This window comes from Phyllopteryx taeniolatus, chromosome 1 (assembly GCF_024500385.1).
Source record: "Phyllopteryx taeniolatus isolate TA_2022b chromosome 1, UOR_Ptae_1.2, whole genome shotgun sequence".
NCBI lineage: Eukaryota > Metazoa > Chordata > Actinopteri > Syngnathiformes > Syngnathidae > Phyllopteryx > Phyllopteryx taeniolatus.
In genome coordinates, this window is record NC_084502.1 from 48,966,161 (window position 1) to 48,989,571 (window position 23,411).

Here is a 23,411-nt window from a genome sequence, read left to right on the forward strand (position 1 = left end):
GAGTACCACAGATGCATTATTTGGCTTGAAGATGTTGATGGAAAAGTACAGAGAAGGTTAGAAAGAGCTGTCTTTGTTGATCTAGAGAAAGCCTATGACAGAGTACCCAGAGAGGAACTGTGGTACTGCATGCGGAAGTCTGGAGTGGCAGAAAAGTATGTTAGAATAACACAGGACATGTACGAGGGCAGCAGAACAGTGGTGAGGTGTGCTGTAAGACGAATTTAAGGTGGAGGTGGGACTGCATCAGGGATCAGCCCTGAGCCCCTTCCTGTTTGCAGTGGTGATGGATAGGCTGACAGATGAGGTTAGACTGGAATCCCCGTGGACCATGATGTTTGCAGATGACATTGTGATCTGCAGTGAAAGCAGGGGGCAGGTGGAGGAACAGTTAGAAAGATGGAGGCATGCACTGGAAAGAAGAGGAATGAAGATTAGCCAAAGTAAGACAGAATATATGTGCATGAATGAGAGGGGTGGTGGGGGAAGAGTGAGGCGACAGGGAGAAGCGATAGCAAGGGTGGATGACTTTAAATACTTGGGGTCAACCGTCCAGAGCAACGGTGAGTGTGATCAGGAAGTGAAGAAACGGGTCCAAGCAGGTTGGAACGGGTGGAGGAAGGTGTCAGGTGTGTTATGTGACAGAAGAGTCTCTGCTAGCATGAAGGGCAAAGTTTATAAAACAGTGGTGAGGCCAGTCATGATGTACGGATTAGAGACTGTGGCACTGAAGAGAACAGGAAGCAGAGTTGGTGGTGGCGGAAATGAAGATGTTGAGGTTCGCTCTCGGAGTGACCAGGTTGGATAAAATTAGAAATGAGCTCAAGGTTCGATGTTTTGGAGACAAAGTTAGAGAGAGCAGACTTCGATGATTTGGACACGTCCAGAGGAGAATTAGTGAGTATATTGGTAGAAGGATGATGAAGATGGAGCTGCCAGGCAAGAGAGCTAGAAGAAGACCAAAGAGAAGGTTGATGGATGTCGTGACGGAAGACATGAGGGCAGTTGGTGTTTGAGAGGAGGATGCAGGAGATAGGCTTACATGGAAAAAGATGACGCGCTGTGGCGACCCCTAACGGGACAAGCCGAAAGGAAAAGAAGAAGATATTTGTTATTTGCGGCACGGTGGTAGATTGGCTAGCACATCTGCCTCACAGTTCTGAGGACCGGGGTTCAAATCCGGCCTCGCCTTGTGTGAAGTTTGCATGTTATCCCTGTGCCTGCATGGGTTTTCCCCGGTTTCCTCCCACATCCCAAAAACATGCATGGGACGTTGATTGAAGACACTAAATTGCCTGTAGGTGTGAATGTGAGTGTGAATGGTTGTTTCTTTACACGTGCCCTGCGACTGGCTGGCGACCAGTTCAGGGTGTACCCCGCCTCTCGCCCGAAGATCGCTGGGATAGGCTCCAGCTTACCCGCAACCCTATAGTGAGGCTAAGCGGTGTAGAAAATGGATGGATGGATGGATATGTGTTGTTCAAGCGGTTCAGTTCATGTGACCTGTGCATGGACACTAAGGTCATGCTCACTGGCTGGGAGCAGAGAGTGCAATTGAGTCAGTAGCGCACGTACCGGATTATAAATTTTGTCCGGCTGTGTGCATCAGTAACAAAGTGGGTAACAATTCATAATTATACTGTAAGCGCCTAATTTGCATGAGCAATTACTTGCAATAATGCGTTATTAGAATGTTTTACGGGCTGCTAATTAGAAAAACTTACCGAAACTTACCATGTATTGATTGATAAATCAGCTATTTCTACTACCGGAAGTGGTGCGTTTAGTCTTTCACAAACAGGAAGTGCTACAGTATATTAACTGTGTACATTTTGCTAACTTATCATCATTCATCCATCCATCCATTTTCTGAGCCGCTTCTCCTCACTAGGGTCGTGGGCGTGCTGGAGCCTATCCCAGCTATCATCGGGCAGGAGGCGGGGTACACCCTGAACTGGTTGCCAGCCAATCGCAGGGCACATACAAACAAACAACCATTCGCACTCACAGTCACACCTACGGGCAATATAGAGTGTCCAATTAATGCATGTTTTTGGGATGTGGGAGGAAACCGGAGTGCCCGGGGAAAACCCACGCAGGCACGGGGAGAACATGCAAACTCCACACAGGCGGGGCTGGGGATTGAACCGCGGTCCTCAGAACTGTGAGGCTGACGCTCTAACCAGTCGTTCACCGTGCCGCCCTTATCATCATTCTTCATAGCTAACATTTGTAAGTGTACTATTTGGTTATTGTTATTATTTATCCTGTTTATGTTCACTTACCAATCTGTACTTGGTTATTTATTTCTTTTCTTGGAAAACCACACACACACACACACACACACAGTGTACAGGTATAGCCCCACTACATTTTTCCTTTTTTGTTTATATTTGAAAAGAAAATTGCTCTTAACAATGCTGTAATATATTTGCTTTAGATTAATGACAAGGGTCATGTTTTCTTTTGTTCAACCATTATTTTCATTTATGTCAAAATGGAATTTTAAATTGTTTTTTTTTTTTGGTTTGAATAACAAAGACATTTTGTTTTGAATATTAGAGTATTATCAGCTGTGGCCTTGACCGACTTTGACAAATGGACCTTTGACTCACTTATTTGTGGCCCTCTAAGATTTGTATTTGAGTAAGCTCTGCTCTAAGATGTCTTTGGAAGTCTGATTATCTCGTTGCGTTTTCTGCCATCTAGACGAAAGATGTGACTGCTGCCATGGCTGAGGGCAGATACGAGGATGCTATCAAGCTCAGAGGAAAGTAAGATGTTTACGCTGTATAAATCTTAGCTATTATTATTGTTGCTGTTGTTATTAAATGTGCTACTGAGTGACGGTTGTGACACTTATTAAGAAACAGAATCAGCTCAACAAATTATGCATCCCCCTTTAAACTGCAGGAGCTTTGAGAACAACTGGAACACATACAAGCTGCTGGCCCACATTAACCCCCCAGATGTTAAAGTAAGGAACATCCGTCCCTTTGGTTAGAATAGAGCACAGGTGTCATCCCCATTTGAATCAACACCAGTGCTGCCAAATGGGAAATGCTAGGCGTATCGTACTACACGCTGAAAATGTTTGTCTTTTCCAGGAAATTATCACTCACAGGAATAAAGTAATAATAATCCTATTGTTTAGGTGAATAAATATCTATCTTTTTGAGTTAAAAAAAATCATACTTTTGGAGGGAGGATTAAAACGGTAAAACTTATTTTTTTGTGATAAGCCATAATGAAAATAACGTATTTTTTTTCCAAGAAAAAAAAAAGTCATCATCATCATCATCATAAAATATATTCTACAAACATTAAAATGAATGGCATATTTTTTTGGGGGGGAAAAAGTGGTATTTTCTCATGAAAATCTTGATTACAAGAATATAGTTTTATTTTTTGAGGACAAACACTTCTTACAAAACTTTCGTCATTTCTTATAATGCTATACTTTGCTGAGAAAATAATTTTTTCCCCCAAGAAAAAAAAAGTCTTATGAGAGAGAAATATTTTTTTTATTCCAATAACAGTTGTCATCATGATTTTTAAGGAGAAATAGCTTAATTCATGATCATGTTTGTTTTTTCTCAAGGAAAATTCGATACCTCATGAGACTAAAGTTGTTGTTTTGAGAGAAAAGTCATATTCTGATCAGAATAAAGTTGGCTTGAAGAAATGTTAACAAAAAAGTCATATTTGACTCAAATCATTGTACAGTTTGGAAAAAGTTTTAGCTATTGCAATGTACGTAGGGCAACATTACCAAACAAATACATTAGTTAGCATGCATCTCGCAACATTGTTTATCTACTCCTGCATATGTCACGACATTCAGTGCATTATTAAACTTTGCTGAAGTTACTTAAATACTCAAAGTTAACCATCCCTCCCTTCTGTCAGAGCAACATCAACGTGGCCATCATAAATATCGGCGCCCCCTGTGCTGGCATGAATGCAGCCGTGCGTTCAGCGGTCAGGATGGGCATCATCCAGGGTCACAACATGCTAGCTGTCCACGACGGCTTTGACGGCCTCGCACATGGACAGGTAGGTCACTTGTTGGCATACACATCACCTTCGACCTGCAGACAGTTTTTTTTTTTGCTAACTAACCTAAAATGGAAGCCATATGCCTCAGTATAACATCCCAGAGCTGTATGATGAAGAGATGTCTTGAGATTTGGGCTGTGTACCATGAACGAGTGCTAATACTCTGGCGTCGGATCCCTGGGTCAGGCAGGCTTAAATACAGGCAGTGAAGAGTGCTGTTTGGGAACAGGTGCGCAGGCGAGGGCGTGGTAATTGCTGGGGAGAGAGAGAGAGAGTGGGGCACAGATCATGACAGTACCCCCCCCCCCCCTCAATGGGCGCCTCCTGACGTCCTACCAGACAAGATACTCAAAATGTCCGAAGGGTGAGGGTGCGGTTGAGATGGTAGGCGTTGCGCAGGTCCAACTTGGTGAATATCTGGGCGTCTCAGAGGGGTTCGAAGGAAGGGTCAATGAGGGGCAGTGGAGCTTTGTTTTTCACAGTAATGTCGTTGAGACCTCGGAAGTCAATGCAGGGGCGGAGAGCGGTATCTTTCTTTTCAACAAAGAAGAACCCGGCCCCCAAAAGAATGTACACACCGCACGGGTAATGAAGGAGTGGCTTCGTAAGAAGCATTTCAAGGTCCTGGAGTGTCCTAGCCAGTCTCCAGATCTCAACCCTATAGAAAATCTTTGGAGGGAGTTGAAAGTCAGTGTTGCCCAGCGACAGGCCCAAAACATCACTGCTCTATAGCGGAGATCTGCATGGAGGAATGGGCCAAAATACTAGCAACAGTGTGTGAAAACCTTATGAAGACTTACAGAAAACGTTTGTCCTCTGTGATTGCCAACAAAGGGTTCAAACAACAACAACAACAAAGTATAGAGATGAACTTTTGTTATTGACGAAACACTTATTTTTCCACCATAATTTGCTCACAAATTCTTTACAAATCAGACGTGATTTTCTGGATTTATTTATTTATTTATTTATTTTCTCATTTTGTCTCTCATAGATGAGGTATACCTATGATGAAAATTCCAGGCCTCGCTCATCTTTTTAAGTGGGAGAACTTGCGCAATTGGTGGCTGACTAAATACTTTTTTGCCCCACTGCACAATCAGTGTTGGGCAAACTACTTCGAAAATGTAGTGGGCATAATTAAAAGCTTCACTACATGGAAGCTACCCACCACAGAAATGTAGCAAGCTAAGCTACAATAAAATGACAAAAGTAGCGAAACTACGTCAAAGCTTTTTTTTTTTTTTCTTACATCAAACCAACTTTCTCCTCTATGAAATTTATCTTTTTTTAGTTGTCAAATAGGTGAAACAATGGATGACTAGTTAGCACATCCGCCTCACAGTTCTGAGGACACGGGTTCAAATCCCAGCCCCGCCTGTGTGGAGTTTGCATGTTCTCCCCATGCCTGCGTGGGTTTTCTCCGGGTCCTCTGGTTTCCTCCCACGTCCCAAAAACATGCATGGTAGGTTCATTGAAGACTCTAAATTGCCCATAGGTGTGAATGTGAGTGTGAATGGTTGTTTATATGTGCCCTGCGATTGGCTGGCGACCAGTTCAGGGCGTATCATGCCTCTCGCCCAGAGTCAGCTGGGCTAGGCTCTAGCATGCCCGCGACCCCAGTGAGGAGAAGCGGTACGGAAAATGAACGAATTAATAGTTAAATATATTATTTCAACAACTCTATACTGAAAAATAATATTTGAGTAACATAACCCAATGTTATACCTTTTAGCTTCATCAGTCTTCTTTTTCCTACCTCTTCCTGTCTAAATTCACCTCCACACGCACACGCATAGACACACAGACACATGCAGTTTTATTTTATTGCTGCCAAAAGCATGTTGCTAGCTAGTCTTATATTAACTGTTGACGTTTGCTGAATGAGTTGTGATGACTAGCTTTGCTGCCGATTGTTGTGTTAACGTCAGGAAATACCGGTTATTGTGTGTCCATACATTTGTGTTGGATATCTTTAATGTTGACTGGAGCTTCCTTTTGGGGTTGTTGCACAGTAAACACCGGAATGTATAACTGTTCTGTGAAGACTCGATAAGTCACATGATTTTGTTAAGGGATAGTCATTGGATGTACATATCAGATGTACACATCTCTGCCTCCTCTGCTTCCATTGTCTCCAGCTGCGCGCTTTCCAACCCACTCTGCTGCATTGTCAGACAATTCATTGGCATCTTTTTCGATACTGCCTAGGTCAGATAGGTACATCATCAAATGAAAGAGATACATTTTAAGGTTTAGAACTGCTTTGAAATGTAGCTTCTGTGGATGCTACTGTGTTATGTTATCATGAAAGTGGCGTCACTACTGAAAAGCTATTTGAGGTTAAAAATTACAACATTACTGCGCTACTGAGACATGTAGTTGAACAAGTAACTGTCGCTACTGCCCAATACTGCATAAAATACAATTAATCTCCCTTTGAGGTAACATTTAAAAGTACAATATGTATATTGTTCTTTTTTGTCTCATTCTTTTTAGAGGACAGACAAATAAATTAATATACATAACAATCAACTAATATATATATATTTATATGAATGAGAAACAAGAATCAAGGAACTGTGCTTGATCAATGAAATGTTTTCTTTACTTTGATATATAAAATAACAAATAATTATGTGTAACAAAAAATTTAATCAATCTGTTCAAGAAAACAAAAACATTTTTAGGGTGTTTTTTTCATACAATTTTAATTCAAGTACAGTATGTGCTGTGACAATTCATGTCCTCGCTCATGCTTCAGATTGAGCCTATCAACTGGACTTCAGTGAGTGGCTGGACTGGATTGGGAGGCTCAATGTTGGGCACTAAGAGGTAAATATACACAGGGGATCCTCCAAAGTGCAACATTACCAAAAAATAATCCATACAAACTCATGAAAAGTGAATTCATGTTCCAAGTTATGTTTTAACTTTAGAAGCTGTCATACAACTGTAAATAAATTCACCTTTCCTATGTCACATTAAGTAGTGTTTTTGGTTTGATCCTTATCAAAATTTTTTCTCTGGGTGGCATCCCAAAAAGCAAACCGTGGTCTCACTGTTCTGAGGACCGGGGTTAAAATCCCGGGCCCGCCTGTGTGGAGTTTGCATGTTCTCCCCATACTCCGGTTTCCTCCCAAAACCCCAAAACATGCATGTTAGGTTGATTGAAGACTCTCAATTGCCCGTAGGCGTGAATGTGAGTGCGAACGGTATTTTGTCTATATGTGCCCTTCGATTGGCTGGCGACCAGTTCAGGGTGTACCCCGCCTCTCGCCCAAAGATAGTTGGGATTGGCTCCAACACGCCCGCGACCCTAGTGAGGATAAGCGGTTCAGAAAATGGATGAATGAATAATCTTTTAGAATCCTGCTCACAGAAACTAAGTCTCACGGAATTTGCTGTGATCCTATGTGATGTCGTTGGGACGATTTGAACTCCAAGTTTGGTATGACTTTGACCCCTGCTTTGCCACAACACCTTGGATGGGTGGAACTCCAAACTGTAACTCTTCCAAGGTGTTTGTAATTATCTGTATTAGTCATCATTGACAAAATTATATTTGTTCCCCCATTGTCATTTATTACAACACAAAGCATGTCACTGTCTTTCTGTCTTGCTTTCTGCAACACCCCCCCACCCTCCAAAGAACGCTTCCAGGTAAGCTGATGGAGGAAATCAGTCAGAACATTGCAAAGTTCAACATCCACGCCTTGGTGATCGTCGGCGGCTTTGAGGTAGGACAAGCATGCCAAAACACACATTTTCTCCTCTCTCTCAGTGTGACTTTTACACTGTGTGGTTGTGGTAATAGATAGAGTGATGAACAAACATGATGTATCTGACATATTACACGCACACTCTTATTTGTTTTGGCTCAACTGCGCATTAGTAAACACAAGGGAAGAGCTACAGTGGGCCCAGAGAGACAAAAGACAAGCTAAAAGTTGTGATTGTGAATGCCACATGGTCATAAGAATTAGTGGTGGTGTGGTGTGTGTTGACTGCTTTGTGTCATCTGAAATGTATAACTACAATCTTTTGTGCAAATGGACAACATAAGCGGTGATTAATTTGGGCATTGCGTCAATTAGGAAATACTGTTTGAGCAAGTATAGTGTACAAAACCTATTGCTGGATTAAAATACCCTACATAAATGCTTCTGCTTGTTAGCTCACTAGCTAAGTGTGCTGGTATGGAACACTCACTGGACAGCTGATTGGGTACACCCGCACAACCTACTCAGAACCATCTGTCCATTTTTGAAAGTGCTTCTCCTCATTAGGGTAACTTGTGAGCTGTTGAACCCTGGACTGGTCAATGGTCAATCGCAGGGCACATACTGTATAGACAAACAAACATTCACACTCACATTGACACCCTTGGACAATTTAAAGTCTTCAAGAACCTAACATGCATGTTTTTTGCGTGTGGTAGTAAGTCGGAGTGCCCAGATTCGAACCCAGACATGCTAACCATTAGGTTACCGTGCTGCCCGAGAGCCAATATTAACGTTTGGCTTTCGTGGTTGTTGGTTTTTTTTTTTTTTTTTTCAGTGTTACCACATAATGCTCTCACAAAAATTGCCCGATTGGAAGAGCAGCTGGTGGTGCTGAGTGAGGTTATATTTAGTGAAGGAGAGGTGTAAAATCCCTCCTGGAGCCGCCATGGTGGAGGGATTTGTGTGTCCCAAAAATCCAGGGAAGCTAAGTTGTCTGGGGCTTCACGCCCCTAGTTGGGTCACCCATGGCAAACAGCTCCTAGGTGAGGGACCAGACAAAGCATGCTCTAAGACTCCTTATGACAAGTAAAAATATTGGACCTAGTTTACCCTCACTCGGATGAGGGTCACCGGGGTCCCCCTCTGGAGCCAGGTCCAGAGGTGGGGCACGATGGCGAGCATCTGGTGGCCAGGCCTGCACCTATGGGGCCCGGCCAGGCACAACCCAAAAAAACACTGCGTGTCCCCCTTCCCATGGCCTCACCACCTGTGGGAGGGGCCAAGGGGCCCCCAGTGTGAGCTGGGCGGTGGCCAAAATCGGGGATCTTTGCGGTCCGATCCCCGGCTATAGAAACTGGCTCTAGGGACGTGGAACGTCACTTCTGGCAGAGAAAGAGCCTGAGTTGGTGTGCGAGGGTGATAAATTCCGACTGGATATAGCCGGGCTCGCCTCGACACACAGCTTGGACACTGCTACCAGTCTTCTCGAGAGAGGTTGGACTCTCTTCCACTCTGGAGTTGCCCACGGTGAAAGGCGCCGAGCAGGTGTGGGTATACTGATTACCCTACGTCTCGGTGTCTGTACGTTGGATTTCACCCCGGTGGATGACAGGGTAGCCTGCCTCCATGGGTGGGGGGACTGGTCCTGACTGTTGTCTGTGCCTATGCACCTGGAAAGGGGTGATTGGGAAGAACCGCCGCCCCCCCCACCCTCCCCGCCCCCATCAGAACCAGAGCGGTGTTCTTTTTTCGGACCTTTGTGTTCGTCACGGATTGTCCATAACGGACACCAGGTTCAGACATAAGGGTGTCCATATGTGCACCAGGACACCCTAAGCCATAGTTCAATAATACACTTTGTGGTCTTGTCATCGGACTTGCAGCCACATGTCTTGGACGCTTCTGTAAAGAGAGGAGGAGAGGTCATGAGAACGACTTCCAGACAGCTTCAAGTAAATTCTGGTCCACCATCTGGCCTCTCAGGAGGGGGAAGTAGTGGGGATGGGGCACTGCTGACCTCAACTTGGGACGTTGTTAGTCGGTGGGCCAAATACTTCGATGATCTCCTCAATTCTACCAACATGCGTTCCCAAGAGGAAGCAGAGTCTGTGGGCTCTGAGGTGGGCTCTCCTATCTCTGGGGTTGAGGTCACCGAAGTGGTTAAAAAGCTCCTCGGTGACAGGGCCCCTGGGTGGATGAGATCCGCCTGGAGTTCCTAAAGGCTCTGGATGTTGTGGGGCTGTCCTGGCTGACACGCCTCTGCAACATTGTGTGGACATCGGGGACAGTGCCTCTGGATTGGGAGACCGGGGTGGTGGTCCCCCTTTTGAAGAAGGGGGAATGGAAGGTGTGTTCCAACGACAGTTATCACACTCCTCAGCCTCCCCGGTATGGTCTATTCAGGGGTTCTGGAGAGGAGGTTCTGTCTGGTAGTCGATTCTCAGATTCAGGAAGAGCAGTGTGGTTTTTGTCTCGGCCGTGGAACAGTGGACCAGCTCTATACCCTCAGAAGTGTCCTCGAGGGTGGATGGAAGTTTGCCCAACTAGTCTACATGTGTTTTGTGGACTAGAGAAGGCGTTCGACCGTGTCCCTCGGGGAGTACTGTGGAGGCTGCGCCTGGAATATGGGGAACTGGACCCCCTAAGGGGCTGTTCGGTCCCTGTACGACCGGTGTCAGAGTTTGGTCCGCATTTCTGGCAATAAGTCAAATACATTTCCAGTGAGAGTTGGACTCCGCCAAGGCTGCCCTTTGTCACCGATTCTGTTCATAACCTTCATGGAAAGAATTCTCGGCGCAGCCGAGGTGTTGAACGGGTCCGTTTTGGTGCCCTCAGCATTGCGTCTCTGATTTTTGCAGATTATGTGGTTCTGTTGGCTTCATCAAGCCGTGACCTTCAACTCTTGCAGCCAAGTGTGTAGCGGGTGGGTTGAAAATCAGCACCTCCAAAGCAGTTGGAAAAGGGTGGAGTGCCCTCTCCGAGTCGGGAAAGAGAACCTACCCCAAGTGGACTGTATCAGTCTGTCGTGGTGAAAAGAGCTGAGCCAAAAGACAAAGCTCTCTATTTACCGGTTGATCTACATTCGCACCCTCACCTATAGTCACAAGCTGTGGGCGTGACTGAAAGAGCAAGATCGCGGATACAAGGGGCCTAAATGAGTTTCCAGTTGAGGTGGCTCTGGTTAGGATGCCTCCTGGACGCCTCCCTGGTGAGGTGTTCCGGGCACGTCCCACCGGGAGGAGACCCTGGGGACGACCCAGGACACACTGGAGAGACCACGTATCTCGGCTGGTCTGGGAACGCCTCGGAATACCTGGAGGAAGTGGCTGGGGAACGGGAAGTCTGGGCTTCAGTGCTAAAGCTACTGCCCGCGCGACCCGATCTCTGATAAGCGGAAGAAAATGGATGGATAAATAAAATATGCATGTGCAAATTCAGATATTGCTCAACACTGTCACTTAATATAAAACAAAGAAAATATATAACCGGGAGGAGACCCCGGGGATGTCCCAGGACACGCTGGAGAGTCTATGTCTCCGGGCTGACCTGGGAAAGGCTAGGGATCCCCTCGAAAGAGCTGGACTCGGAAGTGGCTGGGCTTCCCTGGTTGAGCTGCTCCCCCCGCGACCCGACCTCAGATAAGCGGAAGAAAATGAATGGCTAAATGGATGAGAGGTGTTAAATTTGATCCAACTGACCTCAAAAGAAGGAATCTTAAAAGAAAAAGGAAAAAAAGATATATTTGGAATTTCCCCTTGAGGGATTGTTACCGTATAACGGTAATGAAAACGAACAAAAAACGAAATAATAATGGATGTTTGCAGAGTTATGATTGGGCATTAATTACCCCACTGCATCTTTTTATGAAGTGAACAAAGACTCAAACCAACTCCACGTGTCTGTCCTTGCAGGCCTACGTGGGAGGCCTGGAGATAGTTCAGGCCCGAGAGAAGTATGAGGAGGTGTGCATCCCTATGGTTGTGATCCCCGCCACAGTCTCCAACAACGTCCCTGGCTCCGACTTCAGCATCGGTGCTGACACCGCTCTAAACACGATCACCTCCGTCAGTGGCTGGACTAGCACGACACACACATTCACACCATTATCAGGTGCTCATCCACACGCTGCTCTGTTGTTATTGCAGACATGCGACAGAATCAAGCAGTCTGCCGCAGGCACCAAACGTCGTGTGTTCCTTGTCGAGACGATGGGTGGCTACTGCGGCTACCTAGCCACCATGGCAGGGCTTGCGGCCGGGGCAGACGCTGCCTACATATTTGAGGAGAAATTCAATATTAAAGACCTGGAGGTGAGCATGTGATGATGGAGATAGCCTCCATAGACTGGATCAATGATGACTTGTTTGTGTTGTGCTTTTTGTCTCCAGGGGAATGTTGAGCATCTTCTGGAGAAGATGAAGACGACTGTGAAGAGAGGCTTGGTTCTCAGGTATAATGCGACAGATATGAGCGGGAGGGCAACAGGACAAGCATAACATGAGTCCTGTTATGATAGACATGAAAATAGTGTTGGGGGTGCCTCCATGGGGCCCTAAGCAATATTTAAGCTTGGGCTCCTCTATTTCTGCCAAAAATATTGATTATTGATCATTCAACGACTACATAGAAACACAGTACAGCTCTAGCCCTGTTCTTTACATTATACCTATTCTCCACCTAACACATCTTTACCCATGTGTGGCTTTTAATTTAAAAAGGTAGCACATTCCTCAACAAGACCGGACTGGGGGTGACTTATACAACCCCAATCCCAATGAAGTTGGGACGTTGTGTTAAACACAAATAAAGACAGAATACAATGATTTGCAAATCATGTTCAACCTGTATTTAATTGAATACTCTACAAAGACAAGATATTTTATGTTCAAACTGATAAACTTTATTGTTTTTAGCAAATAATCATTAACTTAGAATTTTATGATTCCAACACATTCCAAAAAAGCTTGGACAGGTGGCAAAAAAGTTTAGGAATGCTCATCAAACACCTGTTTGGAACATCCCACAGGTGAACAGGCTAATTGGGAACAGGTGGGTGCCATGATTGGGTATAAAAGGAGCTTCCCTGAATTGCTCAGTCATTCACAAGCAAAGATGGGGCGAGGTTCACCTCTTTGTGAACAAGTGCGTGAGAAAATAGTCGAACAGTTTAAGGACAATGTTTCTCAACGTACAATTGCAAGGAATTTAGGGATTTCATCATCTGCGGTCCATAATATCATCAAAAGGTTCAGAGAATATGGAGAAATCACTGCATGTAAGCGGCAAGGCCGAAAACATTGAATGCCCGTGACCTTTGATCCCTCAAGCGGCACTGCATCAAAAACTGACATCAATGTGTAAAGGATATCACCACATGGGCTCAGGAACACTTCAGAAAACCAATGTCAGTAAATACAGTCCGGCACTACATCCGTAAGTGCAATTTGAAACTCAACTATGCAAAGCAAAAGCCATTTATCAACACCACCCAGAAACGCCGCCGGCTTCTCTGGGCCCGAGCTCATCTATCATGGACTGATGCAAAGTGGAAAAGTGTTCTGTGGTCCGATGAGTCCACGTTTCAAATTGTTTTTGGAAATTGTGGACGTCGTGTCCTCCGGGCCAAAGAGGAAAAGAACCATCCGGACTGTTTTGGACGCAGAGTTCAAAAGCCAGCATCTGTGATGGTACGAGGCTGTGTTAGTGACAATGGCATGGGTAACTTACAAATCTGTGAAGGTACCATTAATGCTGAAAGGTACATACAGGTTTTGGAGAAACATATGCTGCCATCCAAGCAACGTCTTTTTCATGGACGCCCATAATAGTTATTTGCTTAAAACAATAAAGTTTATCAGTTTGAACATTAAATATCTTGTCTTTGTAGTGTATTCAATTAAATATAGGTCGAACATGATTTGCAAATCATTGTATTCTGTTTTTATTTATGTTTAACACAACATCCCAACTTCATTGGAATAGGGGTTGTACAACATTCCAAGTGATAAAGTACTAAGTGGGATACTGAATATCATAGATCCATCCATTTTCTTCACCGCTTATACTCACTTGGGTCACGGGCTGGTGGAGCCAATCCCAGCTATCTTCAGGCGGAAGGCAGGGGACACCCTGAACCGGTCGCAAGCCAATCGCAGGCCACATATAAACAAACAACCATTTGCACTCACATTCACCCCTGCGGGCAATTTAGAGTGTTCAATCAACCTACCACACGATTTTGGGATGTGGGCGGAAACTGGAGTGCCCGGAGAAAACCCACCCAGGCATGGGGAGCACATGCAAAGGCCACACAGGCGGGGGCGCCATTTGAACCCCGGTCCCCAGAACTGTGAGGCAAATGTGATAACCAGTCGGTGAATGTCATTAAGGCCTACAAAAAGTAACAAAAGTAAACAAGTACACTATGCATTTACTGTAAAAATGTCTGTATTTGGGGTAAAAAAACAAAAACAAACGAACTGTGACAGCAATTTGCAAAAATAATTTGTCATGGTCATCATTCATGCCCCTATTGTATCCCGTCTTTTTGACGCTATCTTTTTTTCTGGGTTTTTTACTTACTGTAATGGCCTCACATTACACAGAGAGAGAGAAGATCCACAGTCACTAATGCACATTTGAGCCAGTTTATTGAACACTGAGAGAACAGCAAAACATAAACACAATGAGGACACTGCTGTTGGCCACAGATCATGCCCAGACACTCACGCCAACTGTTTTGGAAATTAAATCAGGAAAGAATCTTGTCTTTTGTAGTTTTAATAATATCTTTGCAAAAAGAGACACAGTCAAGAGAGGTTACAAGTTGCTTCGCGTCTCTGCCAATCTCTGAGACACAGGGGAAAGCAATGCCTAATTAAACTGAAAAAATGGGAGGTGAATGAGGAAAAAAGACCTATTCACAAAGTTATCTCATCTTGTCTCATCTTGTCCTTGAGAGAAAAGGGAGGTTGGTACAGACACCGAGACAGTATCACAGAAAGGACCAAGAAACAATTTAGATAAAAAGTCACACAAGAACAAAGAACTATTGAAGTAAACTATGGGACAATACAATAAGAGTATATGACTATATTTTGTCATTTTGCCATAACAAATCCCCCCCTTTTGATAACACTAGGGAACAATTTGAAAAAAAGAAATCTGAGTTAGATATTTATGCTGATTAAAACTAAAATTGGCATGCTGATTCCAAAATTGCAGTCAGTTTTTGTTTTTTTTCTAACACGTCATGTTTACCCTCCATAATTCTACTGATTAGCTGTAGTCAGACTGGACTCATCTACAGCTACGTGGCAACTTGTTTGTGCAGTCACAATTGAGACGGTGAGAGGTGTGTGCAGCTCCCCAAAAGTCAGTACTATCAATATCTGCATACAGAAAGCTAGCATAGTAGGAATAAAGAGGATTTGTGCTGGCTTTTTTCTTAACCTTGTAACCATTGGCATACCGTCGTAAGTTCTATTTCTTTTTATGCTGTTTTTTTTTGTTTTCAAAGCTTGTAACTATTCCATCTTAGTGTTTTATTTACATAGATACATACATTTTCCATATTTTTTTAAGAAAACGCGGATCCTATAGTTAAAAAACTTGACGTGCTAGAGAAAAACTGAGACCGGTTTTGGATTCCGCACCCAAAAATTTGGTACAAACAGCTGTCAGACCTAACTGACGAAAAAACTAACTACAAAAAAAACAACCATGCTTAAGAAGAGCGACACAGAAAACAAGAGCTATACGGTATAGCCAAGCCTGCCAACCGAGTCCAGTGAACCAGCTACAAACAAGGACGGTTTGGTTAAGGTACCGCGGACAGAAAAAATAAGGTGCGGGGAAAGAGTGATGACGAATTGGGACGTGGGGAAGGCACAACATGCGGGTTTGTGGCGGCATGAAGGAACAAGCATAGCAGTTCGAGAGATTTTGAGAATGTGACACATGAAGGGCGTAAAGAAACCAAACATTCATACTGTAGGAGGTGGAATTAGCAGAGGAAGCGGCAATCGCATGCAACCAAAGAAGCTCGTCATGGTTGTCACGTCTCACAAGGTATAAAATTGTGTCAGTTGTCAAAGCGAGAGCATCAAAATACACATTGATCACAATAATTATGGCAATTAGAGCTAAACCACAGAGGAGGCGTTTGAAACTCCCGGGAGAAGTCATCTTCTTCTTCTGTTCTTCCGCCGAGTTACGAAAGTGCGTGTGTGTGTGTGTGTAGTGCTTCGCGTCAGTTCAGACAACAGATGAGTGGTCGTTGCTCAGCTTTTCTGACCTATCTTCTGCTCCCCTAAGACCTATCGACGTGCAATGAGTTACCAGCACTGAATGTAGTTAAAAGTGTATGCTAACAGGGAATCATCATTAGAGACTATTCAGTTACGTCGGACTTATGCACCAAGCAGCTTCTTTCCGGTCACGGTCAGTATTCAGCTTTCTCAGGTCGGGCTTTCCGACCATCCGTTGCAGAAGGTGAAGGAGGAGGAGGAGTTGGGACCACATGTGGCGTTTGAACTATCTTGCAGCTTAACACGTGAATCTGCGTAGCTCTTTCAGCAACTTTTACAGCCATATGAGTGACCAAGAGGACTTGAAAGGGCCCAAGCCAGCGCTGAAGTCTCCACGTCTGTCGCCGGAATTTCTTGATTAACACGATGTCACCAGGTTTGATGTTTTGCGGCGTCCGTCAGCCGCCCTTGGCAGTGCTGAGAAGACTTGTGGAGCAAATTAGTCAAATATATAATACCTGATCATGTTGTCTTCGCAAAGGTGTGTGTCCATCGGCAAGCCTGGAGGATTCAATCCGACGTTTGTAGGCCCTGCAAAGAGGATCTCAAAGGAAGACAAATTGTGCCTAGGTCGTACACGGATTCACATATACATCAACACAATCTAATTTAATTTGGTGTCTTCACAACACTTACTCAATTTGGCTTTCAAATTCCCTTTTTCGTTCTCTACTGCACCACCAGATTGAGGGTGGTAGCTACAATGTGATCTGAGGTTGAATTTTAGTCTTTCTGAAAGCTGAGTCATCACTTCATTTACAAAGTTTGTGCCATTATCGGAGGAGAGTTTTTCAGGAATTCCGCATCTGAGAATAATTTCAGTCAATAGTACTTTTGCCACCGTGGATGCAGATGCACGTTTTGCCGGGAATACTTCAATCCATTTTGAAAACATGTCTACCATAACTAGGCAGTATTAACCCAAGCCCAACAGCACTGTGTTGTAGCGGAGCAAAGGTGCAGCAGACAGGTGAGAGGAGCGTTGCTCCTGTAAGATAGTATTAACACAGTGTGGAACACACAAAGTCAGTAGAGAATACCCCTCGTAGTCACGTGTGGCAAGAACAGCCTGTACACAGGCAGCCACCGCGCGAAGGCACGCAGGAAGTCCCCGTGCCACCGGATAAAGTTGACGAGAGAAGTACCCCACTGGGCGAGGTCGCCATGACGCTGAAACAACACGGTAGTCAAGTTACCATGACGCTCGTCCACAAACTGAACAAATGGCTTGGATGAATCAGAAAGGCCAAGAGTGAGGAGGACTGCTGGGCACACGTCAGATGTACGCGTATCGCGTTGAAGTTTGCTCCGGCAGAGAAATGTGCACATAAAAACACACAGCTGCGCATAAACACACAGACAACACAACATTAAAAAAAACACACAACTGCGCAAAGTCATGACTGTCGAGGAAAAGATTTTTAAAGAACAATTGCCAGTATTAACTGAGTGTCGTCTAAAAAGAAAAAGAAAAGAAATGCCAAAATAAAATGCAGGTTGCAGTATATAACAATCCTTTCATGGATTAAATATCTGTTTATGTTGAAATTGTTAAAATTGTACTACATTTAATTTATAATTCACACTGATAATTATCCCAATCTAATAACTTAATCCGATCAATATTATTTTGTGTGAATGTTGAATTGTACTATCCTAAGATTTTGAGCAGCCTTCTTTTCTCTTTTTTTCCCCCAATGGAATCTGTCTTGTTATCAGTAGGCTACTCCCTTTCAGGTCTCTTGGCCTCATTCTCACTACTTCATAAAAACAAAACAAAGTCTTCTCTACAAATTCGACAATATCACTGTCACACTAGTTAATCACCAATCCTCAAAAAAAACATTTATTTATTTATTTTTAAATACCCACGACTTATTTCCCCTGCAGTAACAGCTCACAACACATAACATGGATAATAACACACTCACAGATACATACAGTATCCACAATGAACAACAGATCTTCCTGTAATCAGTCATAAAATGCATTTTCACCAAACCCTCGGCCAAGCTTCCAGCATTCATCTCTCAAACACCACACACTTAGATACACACACCAACACAGCAGTAATCAGCAGACCGCACAGTCACTCACACCAAGTCATTTTCGTCCATAAGTTGAGCACACATCTGTCAGTCAGTCTTGTCTTCAGTCTCGAATACTTTTAAAGCGTTCCTCGTCATTTTAATGTCTGTAAAGCACTTGGTGTTACATTTTTAATGTATAAAAGCTGCTATAGAAATACATTTGCTTTGATCACTTGACAGCATTTTGTTTCAGACAAAACTGTTAACTCCGAGTGCAAACAAAGTGTGGTTTTGAACTTAGTGTTGCGAATTGCGTATTTTCACAAAACTGATATTCTCACCCCTCACAGTAAGCAGTTAATATTTTGCTTTTCACGTTTGTGTTAATCATTTATTCATATCAATGAAATTAACTATGAGTTTAACCAGGATTTGATTTTCTAATCCCAAAAAATAATAACCCTTAGTTTGTTTAAAATTCTCTATCATCAGTTAATGCATTTTAATTATTTTCCCCCAGACCAAATGTCCACTAGTGAATAGTTTCTCAAAACCATCCCCGTCACACTGTAGATTTGTTCAAGCAGTTCCAAACTGCTACAGCTTAGGTCCCAGACCAAACATCTACACGGGGAATAAATAATCAGACGATTACAAGTAATGATTCTACATTTCAGGTAGTTCAATATTCTTATCTGCATTAGGGTCGTTGTGATGGAAAGACATCTTTCTAATTCAAATGGATCTATCAAATATACTCCATAGTTGCATACATTCACTCCATAAGTGTGTATATGATTGTCTGGTGGTGACTGTAAATTAAATAACTAGCCTAAGCAAAGCAGTGTTATCAGTGCCAAACGTGTATTTATTGCATACAACATGGCTGTTTCTTTTTGTTATTTTTCTGCATGTCTGTATATCTCCATTTAAGCTCCGCTCTACCTTTGGGGCCGCCGGGAGTCAGCCAGAGGTCGGACAAACCATCGATTGCCACCGTGAGTGCAAAAGTCTTGCCTTTTTTTTCTTCTTCTTCAGACCGTCTCTCATCCATTGTCCATCCAATCGCCCCTCTTTCCACAACCGCAGAAGTGCTGCGTGTGGAGGGCCGTGCTGTGGGTCGCAGAAGACGGTTCTGTTGTTGGTCTTCTTCCAGATTGCACTCTCCTAGATCTAGATCATAGGGTGATTGATTTGTGGAGACCACTGTTGAACCCAGCACACGACCACAACCTGACCCCCTATTAATAATATCTTTGGAAAGAGAGAGACAGTCGAGAGGTTACAAGTTGCTTCACGTCTCTGCCCTTCTCTGAGACACATATCCGAAAGCAATGCCTAATTAAACTGAAAAAAATGATGGCTTGAGCAAAAAAGAAAGACCTATTCACAGTTATCTCATCTTGTCTCATCTTGTCCTTGAGAGAAAAGGGAGGTTTGTACAGCCACCGAGACAGTATGACAGAATGGACCAAGAAACATTTTAGCAAAAAAGTCACCTAAGAACAAAGAACTATTGACGTAAACTATGGGACAGTACAATAAAAGAGTATATAGACTATATTTTGTCATTTTGCCAAAACACGCTGTTACACGCCACCCCACCAGGCCCTTCCTCTTAAAACCAAACACTACAGTACATTACATACAGTATTTTCTGTTCATACAGTATATGCATGCAATTTCTTTGTGTTCAAATACATTTACAATTTGTTTTGTTTTTTTAAATGTACTTTAGTAGGTTTAAGTGAGTTTTGTGAACATTTGTGTTTAAAGTGTGTGCGAAGGGTAGAACTATTTTGAAAAAGTTTTTTATATGGTCTCTATCGCAGCTTTTCAACTGTTGCGAGTAAGTCTGGAACATATCCCCTGCGGTAAATGGTACTGTATTAAATAAAATAAAATAAATATCAAGCAAATTTCTAAATAATGTAACTGAACAGTGGTACCAGAAACACGGTGTAGCGAGTATGCCCTGACGGAACAAATGGCACCCAGGAACCCCCAATCTCTGCCGCCCTGCTGAGCCAGTCTGTGTAGACAAGACATCTAAGAAAAGCCTGATCGACTTATCAGCTAAAGACACAAAGAACCTGGTTTCTCACCCGGCCATTAAATTAATTAGCAGCCAGTCTGAAGAATCTCATCAACAAAGTAGAGATACAGGGAACCTGGTTTCTCACCCGGACGCTAAATTAATTATCAGCAAGTCTGAAGAATTGCATCAACAAAGTAGAGATACAAGGATCCTGGTCTTTCACCTGGGCGCTAACCCAATTAACATTCAGCCCCCCCAGCCAGTCTGAAGGATCTTAACAACAAGGACCTTTTTCTGCGAACTGACTTGATGACCAAGAATTTGAGAAACCCGCTTTTTAAGTGGGACTGTTCAAAACAGTTTGACAACAATGGAATCAATATTCGCCGTGTTTTTTACAAGATTCAAATTCAGCAACGAACTATGTTCTTTTGATATAGAAAAAAAAAATTGCATGCAGGGCGCTGCCAAGCCCTCTGGGACAATTGATGGCGCACAAAGCGACACCCCTATGCGGTGGAGAGTTACTGCACTCTACGATTGAGAGACCGAATGTGAATGTTGTGACATTTTAAGAACCTGGCACGAATGCTCCCAGTGTACCACCACACCAATGTTACTAGTGATTGTATTTCTTCCAATTTGAATGTCTGATATCAAATCTGTTTGTCAACTGAACCGGTTGAGACATTTCACCCCACACAATACAAATGCCACATTGCAAATACTAAATGATCTCAGCACCCAAATAAAATTGAAACGCTCATTACATGAATTAAACAGGGTGTGCGTGACAATGCAAAGCTGGGAACCAGTTTCCTTATCTTAGATCCAATAATGAATCTTTTATTCCCACTGGTTTAAAACCACAAAAGTAGTACTAAGAAGTGCGGTCTATCTCCCTTTTGGTCCCCGGGGGGGGGGGGGGGGGGGGCACTCCCTCTCTCTATTTTGTGCATAAAAGGCCAGAGCCCCTTTAGAGGTACTCTCGCTCGCTCGTTCACCTTGCAGAAGAAGGAAGCCACACACCTGACCACGAGGTGGTGAGGACACACCTGACCTTCCCCCACCGCAGGGCATCCTGCCAGCGCCCCGAGCTACCCTTGCGTGTGCTTGGGCATCTTATGGACAAAGCCCCGTTGGGAAGGAAACAGGCGGGGCACGAAATAACTTAATCCAAACAATCCAAATTTATGCTCTTATGTTACAGTGCGGGGCAGCACGTTATATGACTGGTTAGCACCTGGTTAGCACATCTGCCTCACAGTTCTGAGGACCGGGTTTCAAATCCCGACCCTGCCTTTGTGGAGTTTGGATGTTCCCCCCGTGCCTGCGTGGGTTTACTCCGGGTACTCCAGTTTCCTCCCACATCACAAAAACATGCAGGGTAGGTTGATTGAAGACCCTAAATTGAATGTGAGTGCAAATGGTTGCTTGTTTATATGTCCCCTACGATTGGCTGGCGACTAGTTCAGGGTGTACCCCGCCTCTCGCCCAAAGATAGCTGGGATAGGCTCCAGCATGCACACAACCCTAGTGAGAATAAGCGGTACAGAAAATAGATGGATGGATTTTACAGTGCGCTATCAGTACAAAATTGGGTGGACATGATTATGACAAGAAGTGTCAAAAAGAAAAAGCATTCACAAAGTTTAACATTAAGTCGGCCGTTTTGGGCGAATCCCAATGACGAACTCTGATTCAGAATTTTTTTTAAATGAGCCCCAATTGGAAGCAAGTGTCCTAGACAGATGGGTAACCCTATTTTGTAACGCTTTGTTGCCTACCCAGTCTAATTCTAATGTGGGGTGAGCATGGCGTGAATGTTTGCTGGTCGTTTCGAGGACTCACCATCACAAAATGGGGTGCTCGGGCCTGTTCTTCACTGCTTGCAGCTTTTTATTCCATCATCAAGTCCCTCTGTGGAAACGTTGCAATTGCTGTCCTTCCTACTACAGGAACGAGAACTCAAATGCCAACTACACCACGGATTTCATCTTCAACTTGTACTCCGAGGAGGGTAAAGGCGTCTTTGACTGTCGCAAGAATGTGCTCGGACACATGCAACAGGTGGGTTTGCTAGGTCCGGGTGCCCTCTCACTTTCCTCAATGTGCACCTGACAACCTCTCTTTCTCACTGCAGGGTGGCACTCCAACACCTTTTGACAGGAACTTTGGCACAAAGATGGGCGCCAAGTCTGTCCTGTGGCTGACTGAGAAGCTCAAGGAGTGCTACAGGCATGGTGAGGTTACTTAAAATGTCTATTTTTAAAATAATATGTTCACAGTGGTATCTTGAAGTGGGAACGCCTCAGAGGTTGTACAATTTGATCGTGTCATGCAAGTTAGATTTCATTTCAGCCAATATCAGAAGATTAGAAGATGTTTTCTGCCTTTGACTTTTTGTCTCCAAGAAAAATGTTTCAGCAATTAGCGGTGTCATGATAGTTTGAGATTGTTACGTCCCAGCTCATAAGAAGTAATGCCTAGTTCAGACTACAGGATGTTAGCGCCATTATTAGCCTGATTTGTCATCGTGGACAATTTTGCAACTCATGCCCGACACATTTTGTCCATAATCCACGACCAACGATTTGGCCTTACGATAGCCCTACGACACCAAAATGAAAAGTCTGGCATGTTAGATTTTTGGGGGGTAGTTTGACATGAACGACAACTCACTGACAGCGCACATTGTCGTTGACCAATAGGATTGCGTATTGTGATGGCGCATCGCCTCCTTGCTCGTCATTGTCAACATTTATTCACACATACAAACAAATGTTTACCGAAGCTTTAGCGCATGATTCGACAGAATCCCGCCATGTTTACGTGCAAATGTTAATGCTAGCATTAGCTGGCTACTTAAAGCCTTTTTGTAAGCCGTATTAAAATTACATGAACATACCTCAAGCGCTCCTTGAATGGACAGAAAGTCATCTTCCAAGCACCCGATGATGACACCACGTTTATTTTCTCCCTCTTTTTGTTCTTTTTTCCAAACATTTTGCCACAATCCATTGTTGTGGTTGTCACCATGGTAACAGGTATATCCAGTTACCAGTGTTGCCACAATTACCTTGAAAAAGTAACGGTTACTTTACTGAGTACTTGAGTTTAAAAGAAACTTAGTTACTTTACTGATTACTTGATTTCAAAAGTAACTACGTTAGATTACAAGTAGCTTTTTATTTACTTTCAGCAGCTGCCAAGTCTCACTTATCCACAGCACAAAAAGAGCATTAGCATA

General features: G+C 43.7%; 1 protein-coding gene across 7 annotated transcripts in view; it reads left to right on the forward strand.

The window, feature by feature from the left end:
• LOC133464942 (ATP-dependent 6-phosphofructokinase, muscle type-like) overlaps window positions 1–23,411 on the forward strand; it is a 50,099-nt gene that overhangs the window by 23,627 nt on the left and 3,061 nt on the right. For 3 of the 7 annotated variants that reach the window (XM_061747155.1, XM_061747199.1, XM_061747209.1), the window contains 9 exons: window positions 2,710–2,774; window positions 2,914–2,977; window positions 3,910–4,056; window positions 6,824–6,894; window positions 7,712–7,799; window positions 11,696–12,094; window positions 12,173–12,234; window positions 22,120–22,231; window positions 22,305–22,404. In XM_061747155.1, the coding sequence (XP_061603139.1) occupies window positions 2,710–2,774; window positions 2,914–2,977; window positions 3,910–4,056; window positions 6,824–6,894; window positions 7,712–7,799; window positions 11,696–12,094; window positions 12,173–12,234; window positions 22,120–22,231; window positions 22,305–22,404 (1,108 nt within the window). Of the gene's footprint in view, window positions 1–2,709; window positions 2,775–2,913; window positions 2,978–3,909; window positions 4,057–6,823; window positions 6,895–7,711; window positions 7,800–11,695; window positions 12,095–12,172; window positions 12,235–19,057; window positions 19,122–19,212; window positions 21,082–21,371; window positions 22,069–22,119; window positions 22,232–22,304; window positions 22,405–23,411 lie in introns of those variants that run through there. The other 4 variants (XM_061747180.1, XM_061747170.1, XM_061747189.1 and 1 more) reach the window with 4 other exon arrangements.